Source organism: Vollenhovia emeryi, unplaced genomic scaffold (assembly GCF_000949405.1).
Source record: "Vollenhovia emeryi isolate VEMERY1.0 unplaced genomic scaffold, V.emery_V1.0 DF939336.1, whole genome shotgun sequence".
NCBI classification, from domain to species: Eukaryota; Metazoa; Arthropoda; class Insecta; order Hymenoptera; family Formicidae; genus Vollenhovia; species Vollenhovia emeryi.
Window position 1 is genome coordinate 4,687 of NW_011967030.1, and position 14,238 is coordinate 18,924.

A 14,238-nucleotide genomic window follows, 5' to 3' on the forward strand; every position below is an offset into this window, starting at 1 on the left:
AATATTTCTACATGTTATTTTGTTAAATACATTCACACAATTGCAGATTAGAAATTTCATATAAAAATTTAACATATAATTTAATGTTTTTCTATCGGGATTCAGCATATTTCCATCAAGGAATACACAATATGTATATCGCGATTCAATTATAGAATGGTTGTCGTATTAAAATCCGACAACCGAAAAGCGACATATCATTCTTAAAACGGGCTAAAGCAAAAAAACACTTTTGTTAATTAGAAATATTTATTTCAATTTTTCTCTTGATATATCATGACTGTATGTCGATACAAGATAATGTTTTATTTTATCGCGCGAAGACCTTGAGGAATACGTCACGCAATTCTAAACCAATAATCTATCATCGATCACAATGCGCGAGCGATCCATTTCGATTGAACATTAATGTCGTGTATCTACGAGTAAACTCGAATCGATCTCAGTTTAGCCTTCCTTATCGTTAGAGGTACGTTTCTGTAATATGCCACGATGCATATGTCGCTCGTTATGACGAGGAACTGATAGCAGACGTTTATCGTTCGATCGCTGCTGTTTTCAACGATTGCTTAATTGTTGCGACGCACAAAAGAGAAGTTTCAACAAACAATTTACCCGTATCACTTACTAGATCATAGATTTTTTCCTGACCATACAGACAGAAGTTCAATCGATCGTAGCTTATCACGAATTCGACAATACCACACGCAATTAATATAGTATCACCACATTATCCTACGTAAAGAGCAAAAAGGTAAAAAAAAAGAATATCATGCAAACTTCGGATTTACGCGAAGTAAGCGGTAGTCGAAGTGCGATGTACGTTATTTTGTACTTTCATAAATAACGTGATCGCGTCCCTTTGACATAGATGACGATGGAGCACGAGCTATCGTGCCAATCTTACGTTAGGTGAGAATCTACGACTAAATGCATTCTCAATAGTAAAAAAAAGAATATATATTTTTTCCGGTCGCTCTAGGTGGGAGATAAGTCCTGTGAGGTGAGATCCAACTTGACGGCGCCGGTAGCGAGGATAGGAACGTGCGTAATCTGAAACGAAAATTGGAGTAATGTAGCGGACGCTACGTATACGAACATCGTGGGGAACGCAAGCCGCGTCGTTCGTACGCGCTTGCCGAGGGAATATCGCGAAGTGGGAATACTGCGCGTTACGCAACCGAGAGAAAGACAAATAAACACGCGCGTATGGTGTCATGTGAGTCATCGCGCGTTAAGATAGTTGGCGCAGATAGCGAAAGTAAGACGCAATATGCTGGCGCGCGCGCTTGCTTTTCGCGATAATTGGCGACGAGAAGACGGGGCGTCGACTCGCGAAACGGATTTCGAGGCCGAGCGATCGAACGTTGACGAAAGGATCAACTTACGCGAATGTGAGCGCTTTGACCTTCTTCATTAGTCTATCTTTCAAAATATACAAAGGAGTAAATTTAAAAATTAATTAAATACTGTCAAACAATCTGAGATGATAATTTCTGTCAAATTAATAAATTTAAATTAATCGAATTTGCAGACGAAAATTATTACAAATTATTTGCAATATCTGTATTGTCCTGAAAATCGCTAAACATGAATACGATACTTGCGTTTATGATACTTAAAGATACTTTAGATACTTGAGATAAATTCATGTTCAACTAACTTCACACACAATAGCCTTCGGCATGAAGGACGGAGTGAGTGGATCGAGTCTCGCTGCTTTCTTTTATCTTCATCGCTGCGAGATAAAAAAATTGCGTCATTCTCGCTCGGCAATAAAAGCGAAGGCAGTAAGAAAGAAGACTGAACGCGCCTACGTGTTGCTCTGAACTTTTCCCATTGTTATCTATCTTTCCAAATATACATATTTAAAAAATAGATAAAATTTCGTAGAACGATTGAACATAATTTTTATCAGTTAACAAATTTTAATTTATCGAAATGAATCGCAGACGAAAATTACGAATTATCTCTGTAATTCTGTACCGAAGGCTACTACGCATGAATGTGATTGAGATACTTGCGTTTAACTTCAAGATAATTTCAGAGATATTCAGCTAACTTCACATACAATGGCCTTCGGCGTGAAGGGAGCGACGTGAGTTAAGTGTGCTCGAATCTCGCTCTAAGAAATAAAGGTCTGGGAATCGCGTCATCTTCGCTCGGGGAACAAAAGCGATCGCGCATCGATCACCTCGGATTATGTGTTGATAATCGAGCTGGAATCGACGCGGCGCGGAGGCCTCACCTCTACGCCTTGCTCTTGCTCGTGCTCGTGCTCGTGCTCGTGTTCGTGCTCGCGCTCGTGCTCGTCTGCCGTTTGTTGTGCTCGGTGTTCATTAGCTTGGTAAGAATCTTTCTGGAATGGCCGCTCGGGTCGAAATGATTCGTGTGCGCGACGGCTTCGCGTTTGCTCCTCTGCTTGCCGCCGTGCGCGGTAAAGATGTGCTTATCGTAGTCGTAGTTGAAGTGCTCGTACTCGTCGACGTGCGCCTCGGACATAGTTCACGAGATTCAATTTCTCGGGGACGCTTGCGGAAAGGAAGTCGCGGCGCGACGCAAATTGCACGAAATGCTACGCTTGTGAAACGGCTCGACCGGGGAGGATCGATTCGACACTGGTCGCGCGGCGCTTGCCGACCCGGGTTTATATACAGCGGCCCATTCGCGCGGGCCGGGCATGCGCGCTTCGTACGCGCGACGTCGCCAGGCTCGGTCTCTTGGACCGACGATGGTTCCTTCGAAGATGACTCGGCTTTTGTGTGTATTAATGAATTTAATATGTAATATTGTAATTCCTTTTCGTCGATTCCGCGTGGAAGGAAGAAAAAGAGGGGAAATGTCTTCCCTCGCGCAATTTCGTGCAACTGCGCAGTATCGGCGCGCGGAGACACGTAGCCTTCGCGGCGCCGATAACATATCGAGAAGTTCTATTTCGATCTGGCTTTTTCGTGAAATTATGCAACTCTTCGATTATCTGTATTAGCCGCAGGAAAGAAATAAATAAATTGCGCGAGACAAAGTTCGTGGCGCAATGTTACAACAATGTTACGTACATCGTGGAAAGTCAGTAAGAATATTTTTATTTGTGATTTTAGGGCCCCCTGCGAGCAGAGCGTCGAACGTTTTCAAGAAGAAAAGTTTAAGATAAAAATGCTCGGCAGTGCTGCTTGTGAGTAATTCACCCGGAAACGTCGTTAAAGCCTATGAATGTACGTATTTAGCTATAACTTGTTAAAAATTGTACAGCAATTTTAAGTAACAATTAAGCTTCCATTATCTTGCCAGATAGCAATGCATGTCTAAAAGACAACTTAATGCCGTCTTAATTACTTGGCGACCAACTCGTCGAATAATATCTACATCACCATTCAAACATTTGGAAGTAGTCATGTTTTTCAGTTAAACAAAAAATTATATGTTAATATTGTTCAAAGAAATCGTCTGTAATAAAAATTTGTCATACGTTTCGTTTACTTTGTAGAAAACATATTTCTTTCTAATCACGTCTCTCAAAAATTCTTTGCTTCATCGCATTGAATGTACGACTGCATCCAAACTTTTGAACAATATTTATTAATCATTTTGTTAATATGGGTAGAATTATTAATAACACAAAGAAACGCCTTGGACAGTCAGGCTGGATCTCGGTGCTGAATGGTATTTCTCGCATTTCTTCTTTTGCAACACACCAAACTATATACGCGCCGATGATTTTCGATATTGAAACAGTCTGAATTGAAGTCGAAATAGTGTACATAATTAAATTTATAATCAATTTAATGATTGAAGAATGATTAGGAAATTATTAATATTTTAATATACAAGACAAAATGACGCATTATACCATCTTCTGTTTTGCATATTAAGCTAGAAGTATTGTGTATATTTGTATCATTTTGGTTGTGCGACCTTGCCGGTCGAATTAGTCAAGTACAACATTCGGAGCTTAATTAGAATCCTCAATCTTAATTTATTTTATATATTCTATCAGGCAGGTGTATCAATGCGAGTGCGTGTTATATTACATTTACATTGTTAAGTAGGAAATTATAATATTGATGTTATGTGACTGTTACTTGGTATTTACTGGGTATATGTAGATACTGTTATCTCTGTACGAGCCAGATATTGAAAATCTCAGTGAAATAATTTAACGCGCTAATATTTAGTCATTGAACGACGCAATGTTGAAAGCATGATCGCCCTGGCGAAAATAATATGTTTATAAGAAGTTTGTTTAAATGTTGAGTCAATGTTTTGAGTTTTAAAACATTTATTGAATTGTTTGTGAGATATAAATTTAAACATGAAGTTGTTTATGACATGTTCACGGTTACAAGTGTTCAAATTGCGTTTAATGATACAATGTCAAACGTTTCAATTATAGTTTTCTAAGTGTTTGTACAATGTTATTGTCAGTAAAGAATTAACCAGGTGTTTGCAACGTATTTCTAAACAGTGTAACCGTCAATAAAACTCTTCATAAACAATGCAACTATCGATAAAACTCTTCACAAATAAATATAAGCATCATCTCTCACTTAAAATTTTCGCCAGGGCGGGTATTAAAAAACGGCAGAGTGTAATTTAACGTTATCACGAGATTTCCTACAATTCTCTTCGTACAGGAGGATCTTCGCTCCCGTTGTATCCAGCAGTCATTATTCACGTGACTAATCTATACGTTCGAGGCGACCCAGAAAATTCCAACACGTAAGCTCACCAAGGTGCATTGCCTTCCGTGAGTTCTATAGAGCGCGGTATTTTCAGCGTCAGTGCGATCGCACGGGAGTGTGCTGTGTTTAGCAGAGCGCGTATTGGTCCCGAAGGCGGCTTAAGCTCGTGTCATACTGTTGCGAATTCGAATCAAATTGAGATGACGGCTCGCGGCTCGGAATTCAGACAATTAGACAATACAACCTCGGATCCGATTCGTCATCTCAACAATACATAGTATGACACGGGCCTTAAGGCGATCCTATGCAGCATTAAATAACGTAAAGGTCGAATCAGACGAGCAATTGTCGATTCGGATTAGATTGGGATAGGCGATTGACAATTTCAACTTTTTCTTCATGTTTTATACTTTTCAAAATTTTCAAACTTTTTTTATATGTAAATATAAACAAAAATAATGCTTTTTTTCAAATAAAGCTTGCTTTTTACACAATGTTTATCAATTTTGGTCAAACATTTTGTTGACAGTAACATTGGAATAGAGCATATCGCAGCTTGTATTGTACGAAATACACGGGAGATTGGTCGGCAGGATTTCGGCTACAATTCTTATCCAAAATAAACCACCGACAGTGCTTATTAAACTACAGACTAGTGGCTATGAACCATCGGGTTTGATTTTAAAAAAATAGATTTTCGGATTTTTGTGAAAAGTTTGAATTAAAACTCAAAAATTTTACTAAAAATTGGAACTTTCTAACTGTCAAAACATGATACAGTTAGAAAAATGTCTTGATGGACGATAGAGAATTTAATTACGATTAGATTACGCTTTATTTAAAGTAAATCGGTTATTTTTTTAATGCTGTCAACCAAATCAAGAAACACGGTTTCGACAAAAACGCGTTTAAAGTTTGAAATGATGTACTATGAAAAATAACGGTTGGCATGAACTAATAGCATATCGTGTTTTCAAATCACACCAATACGACTTTTTATGAAAAAGTGCCGACATTTATAAGTCTAATCGATTTATCCAAATCTATAACAAAATAGGATGCGGCTGTGTGAAAACAGGCCCTGTAGACGTGCTGCAGAGCGTTCATACATGTTTACAAAAAAACATTATAGCGCTGTAAATATTAAGAATTTTGATTTCAGGCATTAAAAATAATTTCTTATACTTCAAACTTCAATTTAAAAAAATTAAAAATGCATTTGAATAGTGTGCCGTGTACCTTCCCCCCTCCTCAACGTGAAACGAGAACGGAATCAATTACGAACGTTCTATAGTTTTTGTTACGCTAAACAATAACCCCTACATTTCCATGCGGAATGAGAGCATCGTGGACTTTGCGCATTGTTTCAAATAGGTTACATGAAAATTTGATCAATTTGACTATATGTATCCCTCAGTGATCGAATAGGATCGAATAGCTAACTGTAAGGGCCGATTCCACCATCTCCGATTAATTTAATCGGCCAATTGAGCGTCAACCGTGATTGGTCAATCCTGCTTACGATAAGTGCGATTGGTCAATTCCAATGGGAAAATTTAATCGGATTCAATTAATTGAAGATGGTGGAATTGACCCTTCCCAGATAGAAGGGAGGCCCAGGTTCGAATCAAGACTTAAGTAATATTTTTTGTAAGTTCCCATACTGCATTTATGTCAGAAAGATATCTTTTTAAAGATAGCTTTTGGAGTAATGAAAAAAGATATCTATTAGATAATTATATTAAGATGTCTGTTATAAGGTCTAAAAGGCATCTTGTTTGAGAGATTTCTTATATAAGATGACTGAAAGATATATAATATTTTGAAGAAATGTATTGATATTATGATAAGTCGCCAGTGGTAATTAAAGGAGATAATGCTGACGTCGACCAATCCGGCAAATTTATTGATTAAACGTACAACGTTTCGGCCATGGGTTTTGACCCTTTTCAAGCAGAATTTTGAAGAAAGTTCAATAAATCTCTTCAAATCGACATTACAACGTTATCTTAAAAATGATTTCAATAAGATATCTTTCAAAATTTTATGGTATCTTATTTATGATATCTGTTTAATGTTAATATGGGAAGCCTGTCAAAGTTTCCGTTAGAGGGACGCGCGACATAGTATTTTCTCGTAAAAAAAACCATGCGCATGGTATTTTAAAGTGAGTTCTTTTACTATATGATCTCGGTCTACGCTCGTATAATTTTCCTTCATACTATTTCTATCCTTTACATTGTTAAAAATTCCTTTTAAACTGCTCGTTAAAAATTTCTCACCAAAGGCTTTGCGTTTTAAATATCTGAGAATATATGTCCTATTGATATCATAAACACCTCTTAAAGATATCTAGTTTGAGATGCAATATTGATATGTATTACAGGATATCTCAAAAGTTATAGCGTATGATATAAAACATAAAATAAATAATACCAAGAATTACGCAGTCAATGGTATAACAACATAATGAAGTCAGAAAGAGTTCTTATGCGCTACTTGCGGAGAAATGTCATCAAAAGTCTTTCAAAAGTTATCTTTTTGATGCCTTTTGAAAGACTTTTGATGACATTTCTCCGCAAGTAGCGCATAATTAAGGGCTCTTTCTGACTTCATTATGTTGTTATACCATTGACTGCGTAATTCTTGGTATTACTTATTTTATGTTTTATATCATACGCTATTTTGTATTTCTTAACTTATAATTCTTACTTTATACTGAAGATGGTCCAATGAGAACTGAAACGTATATTCATTTTTAATTAAAGAACTTTTTAGACACTACAACTCTGTCTAGGCTCTGAGCCCTTTCTATAATTACGTGATTTTTATCATATGAGCCATTGTCATTTATCATTATGTTGTCTTTCTGAAGGTATTTTTGCATGTCTAAATCTTAAATGAGAGAACATTAAGAAATCTTTTGTTATCATCTTGCTGTGTGAGTTATGTACAGATTTTTTTATAAAAAATGCTCAATCAGCATTATTAAATTGGTCGTCAATTTACTTTCGACTTTAGTTTCATACTGTGTGCTAAGACCGATAAACCTTTGGGAAAATGTTAGAAAACCTTAAAATTGTTACTTGTGTATGTAAAACTGGCGTCTCATATCGTGGAAACTCATTAACTATTGAGAGTTCTGGCTTCTTTTTGAATAGTTCTAGAGTTCCTGATACATTAAACAAATAGTTCTGGCCTTTAAAGCGAAAACATTGATTAGTGCAAAGTGAGACGCCAACTTCACCCAGCGTCTCACTTCGTCTTCCGCCGATTTCTCGACGGCTTCTTGACAGATTTCAAATGCCCGAGACTTCTACAATAGTTCTAGCAAGAGTTCTGGTGAAAAAACGTTGTTTCTCAATTTTTTAATAATTTTTACCACTCGGGAAATATATCTTAATACAGATGAAGGTGAGACGCTGGTCGAAATTTCAGAGTTCTGACTGTTCTAAAACAGTTCTCGTGCAGTTTCGAACGTATCCTTGTGTTTTTCGAAGTGTTCTATGCACTAGCATACTTGTATGATTTTTAAAACAATTAAATTCCCCGAAAAAGTGACCTAAAAACAGATACATATGAGACGCTGGTCGAAATGTCAGAGTTTTGACTGTTCTAAGACAGTTTTCGTGTTTTTAAAAAATTATGCAAGTATGTCAGCCCATAGAACTCTTCGGAAAACAAGAGAATACGTTAGAAACTACCCAGATAACATGCATGTCTAAAAGACATCTTTAAGATGTCTTTAACACGTCTTTTAGACATCTTTTAGACATACACGTCTAAAAGATATCTTAAAGACGTTTTAAAGAAGTCTTGAAGATGTCTTTTAGACAAGTATGTTATCTGGGTACGCGAGAACTGTTTTAGACACACAAAACTCTGAAACGTCGATCACCTTCGTCTGTATTAAGATATATTTCTCGAGTGATAAAAATTATTTAAAAATTGAAATACCACGTTTTGTCATCAGAACTCTTGCTAGAACTATTGTAGAGCTCTCGGGCGCTTGAAATCTGTCAAGAAGCCATCGAGAAATCGGCTGAGGACGAAGTGAGACGCTGGGTGAAGTCTCACTTTGCACTAATTGATTTTGTCGCTTTAAAGGCCAGAACTATTTGTTCAATGTATCAGGAACTCTAGAACTATTCAGAAAGAAGCCAGAACTCTCAATAGTTAATGAGTTTCCACGACATGAGACGCCAGCTTTACATACACTTGTTACTTTGATACAATTTTAACCGCATGATCACTAATAATAGATGAATATTTTATAAATATTATTTTAAAATTACAAGTCAGCCATTCTGCTAAGGCCTTACGTTCAAAGGCGAAACATCTCATCGTATCTCGTCTCCGGTGTTAAAGGAAACATCGAGGAATTGCGTAGGCATTCCGCATAATCATTGCGTCAAGATCGAAAAACTTTGTGAGAACGCGAGAGATAGAAAGGAACAAATTGAAAGAAACAGAAACGGCTATACGATGTATTTGAGATGTTAACGTGTACATCATACACGGTAGGAAAAGCGTATGCAAGTCGTATTCTAATCGTTCGCGAGTAGGACGTGACACTCACATTCTACCTTGCGGAAAGGCGGCAAAACGCTCGTAAACCAGGACGTAAACAACTTGGGAAATATTTTGTTGTTACATTCACCGAGTGGTTATGGATATCACCGCGCGGTACTGCTGCGGAGGAAAGCCGATATCACGCATTAACACACGCACAATCAATCGAGCTTGCTTCTACAGTCGTATGATGTCGACGCGCCAAGCGAAGTTACCGAAGCGTGAAAAACAGACACGTCAAGTCACTGATGAAATTTCTAGATTAAACAACTTTGTATCTTCGAGTTCTGTAACTTTGTTTTACACCTGAATTCTGTCCGGCAGTAATTAACGAGGTTTTCTCCTTGACACGTTAGTAAATCGATAACTACGTTGAGGATAGTAAAATTGATAAATAATATTGCTTAGCTATTGTTTGTTATTCACAGGAAAATTTGATACGTTCACGGAGCTCTTGCTTCGATAGGAAAATTATAGAAACATTGCACAATAATGACATCATAAATTAATGAAATTTTCGCAAAAATTGCGCTAACAATACGATGATTCGTCAGAATGCAGCAATTTTGTCGGAATAAAACATCTAAAGTTAAACAAATCCAAGTTGAAATATAAATATTTTATAATAATTTTACTGTACTAAATATGTATAATAATATCTCATATTGCAATATATTTTTATATTTAGAAATAATTGTGCATTTCTATAATCATATATGTATATAATAGGTACACTGAAAAGAATCCTCATCTATCTACTCGGATAATCCAATTACATTAACAAACGAAGAATAAGATCGATTTTTCAATTTAATTTGACTACAATATTATTATTATAGATAAACTTTATCGAATATACCCATAATTTAATCGGAAAAATTAATCAAGAATTAATCATCAGAAACACTACTTAATCGGTTTACCCAATAGAAATTTTTCTCAGTGTAAGGCTTAATTTGATTTATTCATACACAATTATATTTCTAAAGGTTTTGAATATAATACAACTAAAATATTTTTTTTTATTTATTGGACAATTTCTTTCCAAAATTTAATTTTGCAACTGTACTGCTAAGATTATTCTCCATATTATTACTATTATGCCAAAGTAGTATGTATACTAATTGTATAAACCATTATTAATGTTTTATAAAAGATCAATACTTCTATCTATTTCTTAAAAATGTATACTCACATAATTGCAAATTACAAATTTCATGCAAAATTTCATTTATATAATTTCATTAATGTTTTTCCTTTCGACATTAGTGAGTCGATAATAATATGTCAAAGACAGTAAAATTGACAAATAATATTCCCTTGATATCGCTTGCTGTTCACGGAGATATTTGACACGGAGAGTCCGTTCGTGTGTTTTTGCAGCGCGACGTGTATATTTATTCAAGCGGATATCACTGATGCTAATTAACTATACAAAAACAGATGTTTTATATTCGAATGTTTATACTCGATTCCTTATCCAATGTTCTCATATAAAGTGTCGTGTAGTTTCCTCAGGTGCAATATGTTGCGAATCCGGCACATCATTTTTATACTCGAAACATTGAATTACTCCTTCGTTCACGGCAGTTTTATTTTCAAGGTCGAGCATTGATACGGTCGACGGATTATCTCAACTAGGCGCGAAATACGTGCTCGTTCTCGCACGCACTCAACGTCGTCGACACAAGGCGTCGTTTAATTATAGCTTATGGAACCCGCTATCTTCGCTAAGTCAGCGGAGATGACAAAGTTCAGCCGCGACTTCTTCCTCCTCTCCTTCTCACTTTTGGCATTTACAAAAATGCCACGCGAACGAAATCGTCAATCGCATTCGAAGGACAGCGACGATCGGACGAGAGGAAATCGGATGCGAATACGTGGTGCCGTTAATCGATTTGATCCTGAGATAGTTAGCATTAAATCGGCCTCCGGCTTGCTCTCAATCTGCTGGCGACTAGCCGAGAATCCTCCAGGACGGTTACAGGAACAGGTTTCTTCGTCGAACTGTAGTAGGGGAACCGCTAATGCAACGTCTTATGTTTACTTATATTTGTAAGGCGCTCCCAAAGTGCCGCCTTGGCGTCGTAGAAAGCTCCATGACCCCGAAGCAAGGGGACTAGAAGGAGAAACGGGCAGTGGCGTGCTAAGAATACGAGGAATAATTTCCCTCTATCTGTTGTTAAGACGGCGTATTACTCGGTACATTATGAAAATTCGTTTCTATTGAGCAGGAAGATTATACATATTAAAACAAAAATTGTAACAGAAGAATTCGTTAGGGGATCTCATAGAAACTAGCCCGAGACGTACGACGGGATGTGGGAATTGAGGTGGGACGTCCGATACGTGGTACGGAATATCTTAAAAACGGGAAATAAATCGCCAGCATCGAGGTTCTACGCCTATAAAAAGCTCGGCGAGGCTATAAAGACTGTCAGTAAGTGGCACGTCGGTGAAACGATGAACAGCTGCGCTGAAAATTTGAAGACACATGCAAATGTGTCAGTTGCACAAATGAAGAAAAATTTATCAGTTCCCATATATTGTCAGTATTGTTATTTGTTTTGTGTACGTAAATCTTACGAAGATGCGGGGGGGGGGGTGATAACAGGTCCGAGATAACGTGGATGTTATTAGAGGGAAGAGCGATGAGCAGGGATAAGATGCGATCAGTGAACGAGAAGATGTAAAAGTTATATTGAGTGATAATATTGACGTATCGATTTCTCAAACACGAACGTCTCACCAGTAACGATAACGAGATCGATTGTATACATCGGTGTTACGATAATCACGAGGACACGTTCAGCGCTGTTTGAACAAAGTCAATTATTCCTCGGAGGTTTGCGCCGCGAGGTAACGGCTGGTTCGATGAAGTGACTCACGAAGTGCAGGGTTGGGTAGTGTCTAGTTAAAAAAATAAAAGTTAAGTTAAAAAGTTGAATAATTTTAACTTAACTTAGTTACATTATAACCTGATAACTTTTAACTGAATTTAGTTACATTTTATCGGTAACTTTTAACTTTTAATTTACCTTTCTTAAAGCTATGATAAATCTTAGCTATGCTGTAAACAAAGGCATTACAAGACGCCTCGCGTCTGCCTACATTAGCAGTTTCTGTGTTCCAAAATTCACTGCCTGCGCTAAAAGTCTACAGTATACGTTACATGCACTGTAGATCTTCAGCGCTGACAATGAATTTTGGAACACAGCCATTATATGGAGTTTTGATGCTCGTAATCACGTAAAATTGTTCACATATGAAATGGGCCATATTCCGTGTAGTGATTGATTGTCCAAACGCTGGTCGTGAAATTCAACGCAATTTACGTTATCGCGAGTCTCTGAGATTTTATATAAAAATAAAACAAATTTAACTTTTAACTTTTTAATTTCTTTTATTATTAACTTTTAATTCAATTAATTTTATTATGAATTAACTCGTATCTTAACTAAGTTAAATTTTCAAGGCTGTTAACTTTAACTTAACTTAGTTAAAAAAAAAGATAACTTACCCAACCCTGACAAAGTGATACGTGAATCAATCGATTCCGTAGACGTCGCCGCCTTTGCGGTAATCGGCGTTCGCGAAAATGGTCGAATTTTCATACAGCACGACGCAGGCTACGCTGCCACGGACTCTATAACGTTCCATGGCGTGTCCCAAACGTTTCAGGCCGTCGACCACCTGCTTAGGGACCCCGTATTCGTAGAACAGCTTAGGCGGAAATAGCTGGTGGTGTATCCTTGCCGAGTCCACCGCCTCCTTGACTGTCTGTCCCATCCACAGTATCTTTGCCGTCACCTGAAAGCGTGCGGGCTTATTATTTGAGAACTATTTGTTTATTTATCAAGTCCGGTCAAATAGACATCTTGCGGGCTATTAAACATTTAGCGTTACTGACTTGCGACACTGCTGTCGTAATTCTCGTACCACCCGCAGCACCCATGATCATCTTGACGTCACCGTGCTGATCAACCAGAACGGACGGCACCATCGAGGACAACGGCTGCTTCTTGGATGCGATATAATTGTTGGGGCTTGGCGGCATACCGAAATAGTTGAACCGCGGTAGAATGCCGAAGTCGTCCATGCCGTTATTTAATAAGATACCGGTTCTTCTGCTGACTATTCCGCTTCCAAAACTGCAAAATCGTCAAATGGAAAGGATACTTTAACGATCCGCAAACAACGCAACTTTAGGTGGAATGCTCGCTTACTAATAGTTGATGGTGCTGGTAACCGATACCGCATCGCCATTCGGTGTCAGCACTGATACGTGCGCTGTACCGTGATCCTCGACATTAGCGTAGATAGGAGAACCATAGTGCTGTGGATCCTGCCACGTTTTCGTATCGTCTATTTTTTCTCGTATCGCGCGCGCGAAGCTCTTCGACGTGAGGTTTCTGATTATCTTCAAATAAAAATATCACAGTTATTAATTGGTACGTACTCAGTAAGGTTCAAGAATAAGAGGGATATTTACTTCAGTCATATCAACGAAAGCTCCGTCGCCGAGATTTGTCCTTAACGCAAATGCATACTTAAACGTCTCTATCATTCTGTGATATGTGAGGACTGTCGCGTTAAAATCGGCTATGCTGGCCGGCGTGAAGCCGTAATCGTCGAAGACATTGAGAATAAACGAGAGGAGAGCTCCGCTACCGGGTAGTCCTGTAGTCAATAGTTTTATCCCGCCCGAAAGATCCGTCTGTATCGGTTGATCCCATGAAACCCTGGACAAAGATAACAGGGATATATATATATATATATACAGGGTGGGCCATTTTAATTTATACAGTCGATTTTTTAAAAAACTAAAAGAGATATGAAAAAATGTTTCAGACAAAAGTTGTATGGTTTCAAGGGGGACATAAGATGGTACCATAGGTTTGACCTTGAAGAGTAATTTGAAGGTCACATGAAGGTTACCTTCAATTTCTTAAATGGAACCTACTATTTCTCGTTACATATTTTTGTA

At 37.6% G+C, this 14,238-nt stretch overlaps 1 protein-coding gene and 2 long non-coding RNA genes across 4 annotated transcripts in view; 1 reads left to right on the plus strand and 2 right to left on the minus strand.

Annotated features, from left to right (window-relative positions):
- Positions 1-230: 230 nt before the first annotated feature.
- On the minus strand, positions 231-2,208 carry LOC105558523. Its single transcript, XR_001008678.1, has 3 exons — positions 2,195-2,208; positions 1,664-1,738; positions 231-1,053 (listed from the first exon to the last, which is right to left on the minus strand). It is a non-coding gene; the product is annotated as an uncharacterized LOC105558523 (long non-coding RNA).
- LOC105558522 lies at positions 1,060-9,911 on the plus strand. 2 transcript variants are annotated; one of them, XR_001008677.1, is made up of 3 exons: positions 1,060-1,394; positions 3,099-3,212; positions 8,978-9,911. It is a non-coding gene; the product is annotated as an uncharacterized LOC105558522 (long non-coding RNA). The 2 variants fall into 2 exon arrangements; XR_001008676.1 differs by lacking the exon at positions 8,978-9,911 and adding an exon at positions 3,289-4,490.
- Positions 9,912-11,812: 1,901 nt separating this feature from the next.
- The window catches only part of LOC105558529 (gamma-glutamyltranspeptidase 1-like), a 25,146-nt gene continuing 22,720 nt past the window's right edge, over positions 11,813-14,238 (minus strand). Inside the window, exons 7-11 of the mRNA XM_012006258.1 lie at positions 13,744-13,993; positions 13,478-13,671; positions 13,162-13,402; positions 12,772-13,061; positions 11,813-12,161 (exon numbers count right to left, since the gene is read on the minus strand). Of these exons, the coding sequence (XP_011861648.1) occupies positions 12,798-13,061; positions 13,162-13,402; positions 13,478-13,671; positions 13,744-13,993 (949 nt within the window). The 3' untranslated portion in view covers positions 11,813-12,161; positions 12,772-12,797. The remainder of the gene's footprint in view (positions 12,162-12,771; positions 13,062-13,161; positions 13,403-13,477; positions 13,672-13,743; positions 13,994-14,238) is intronic.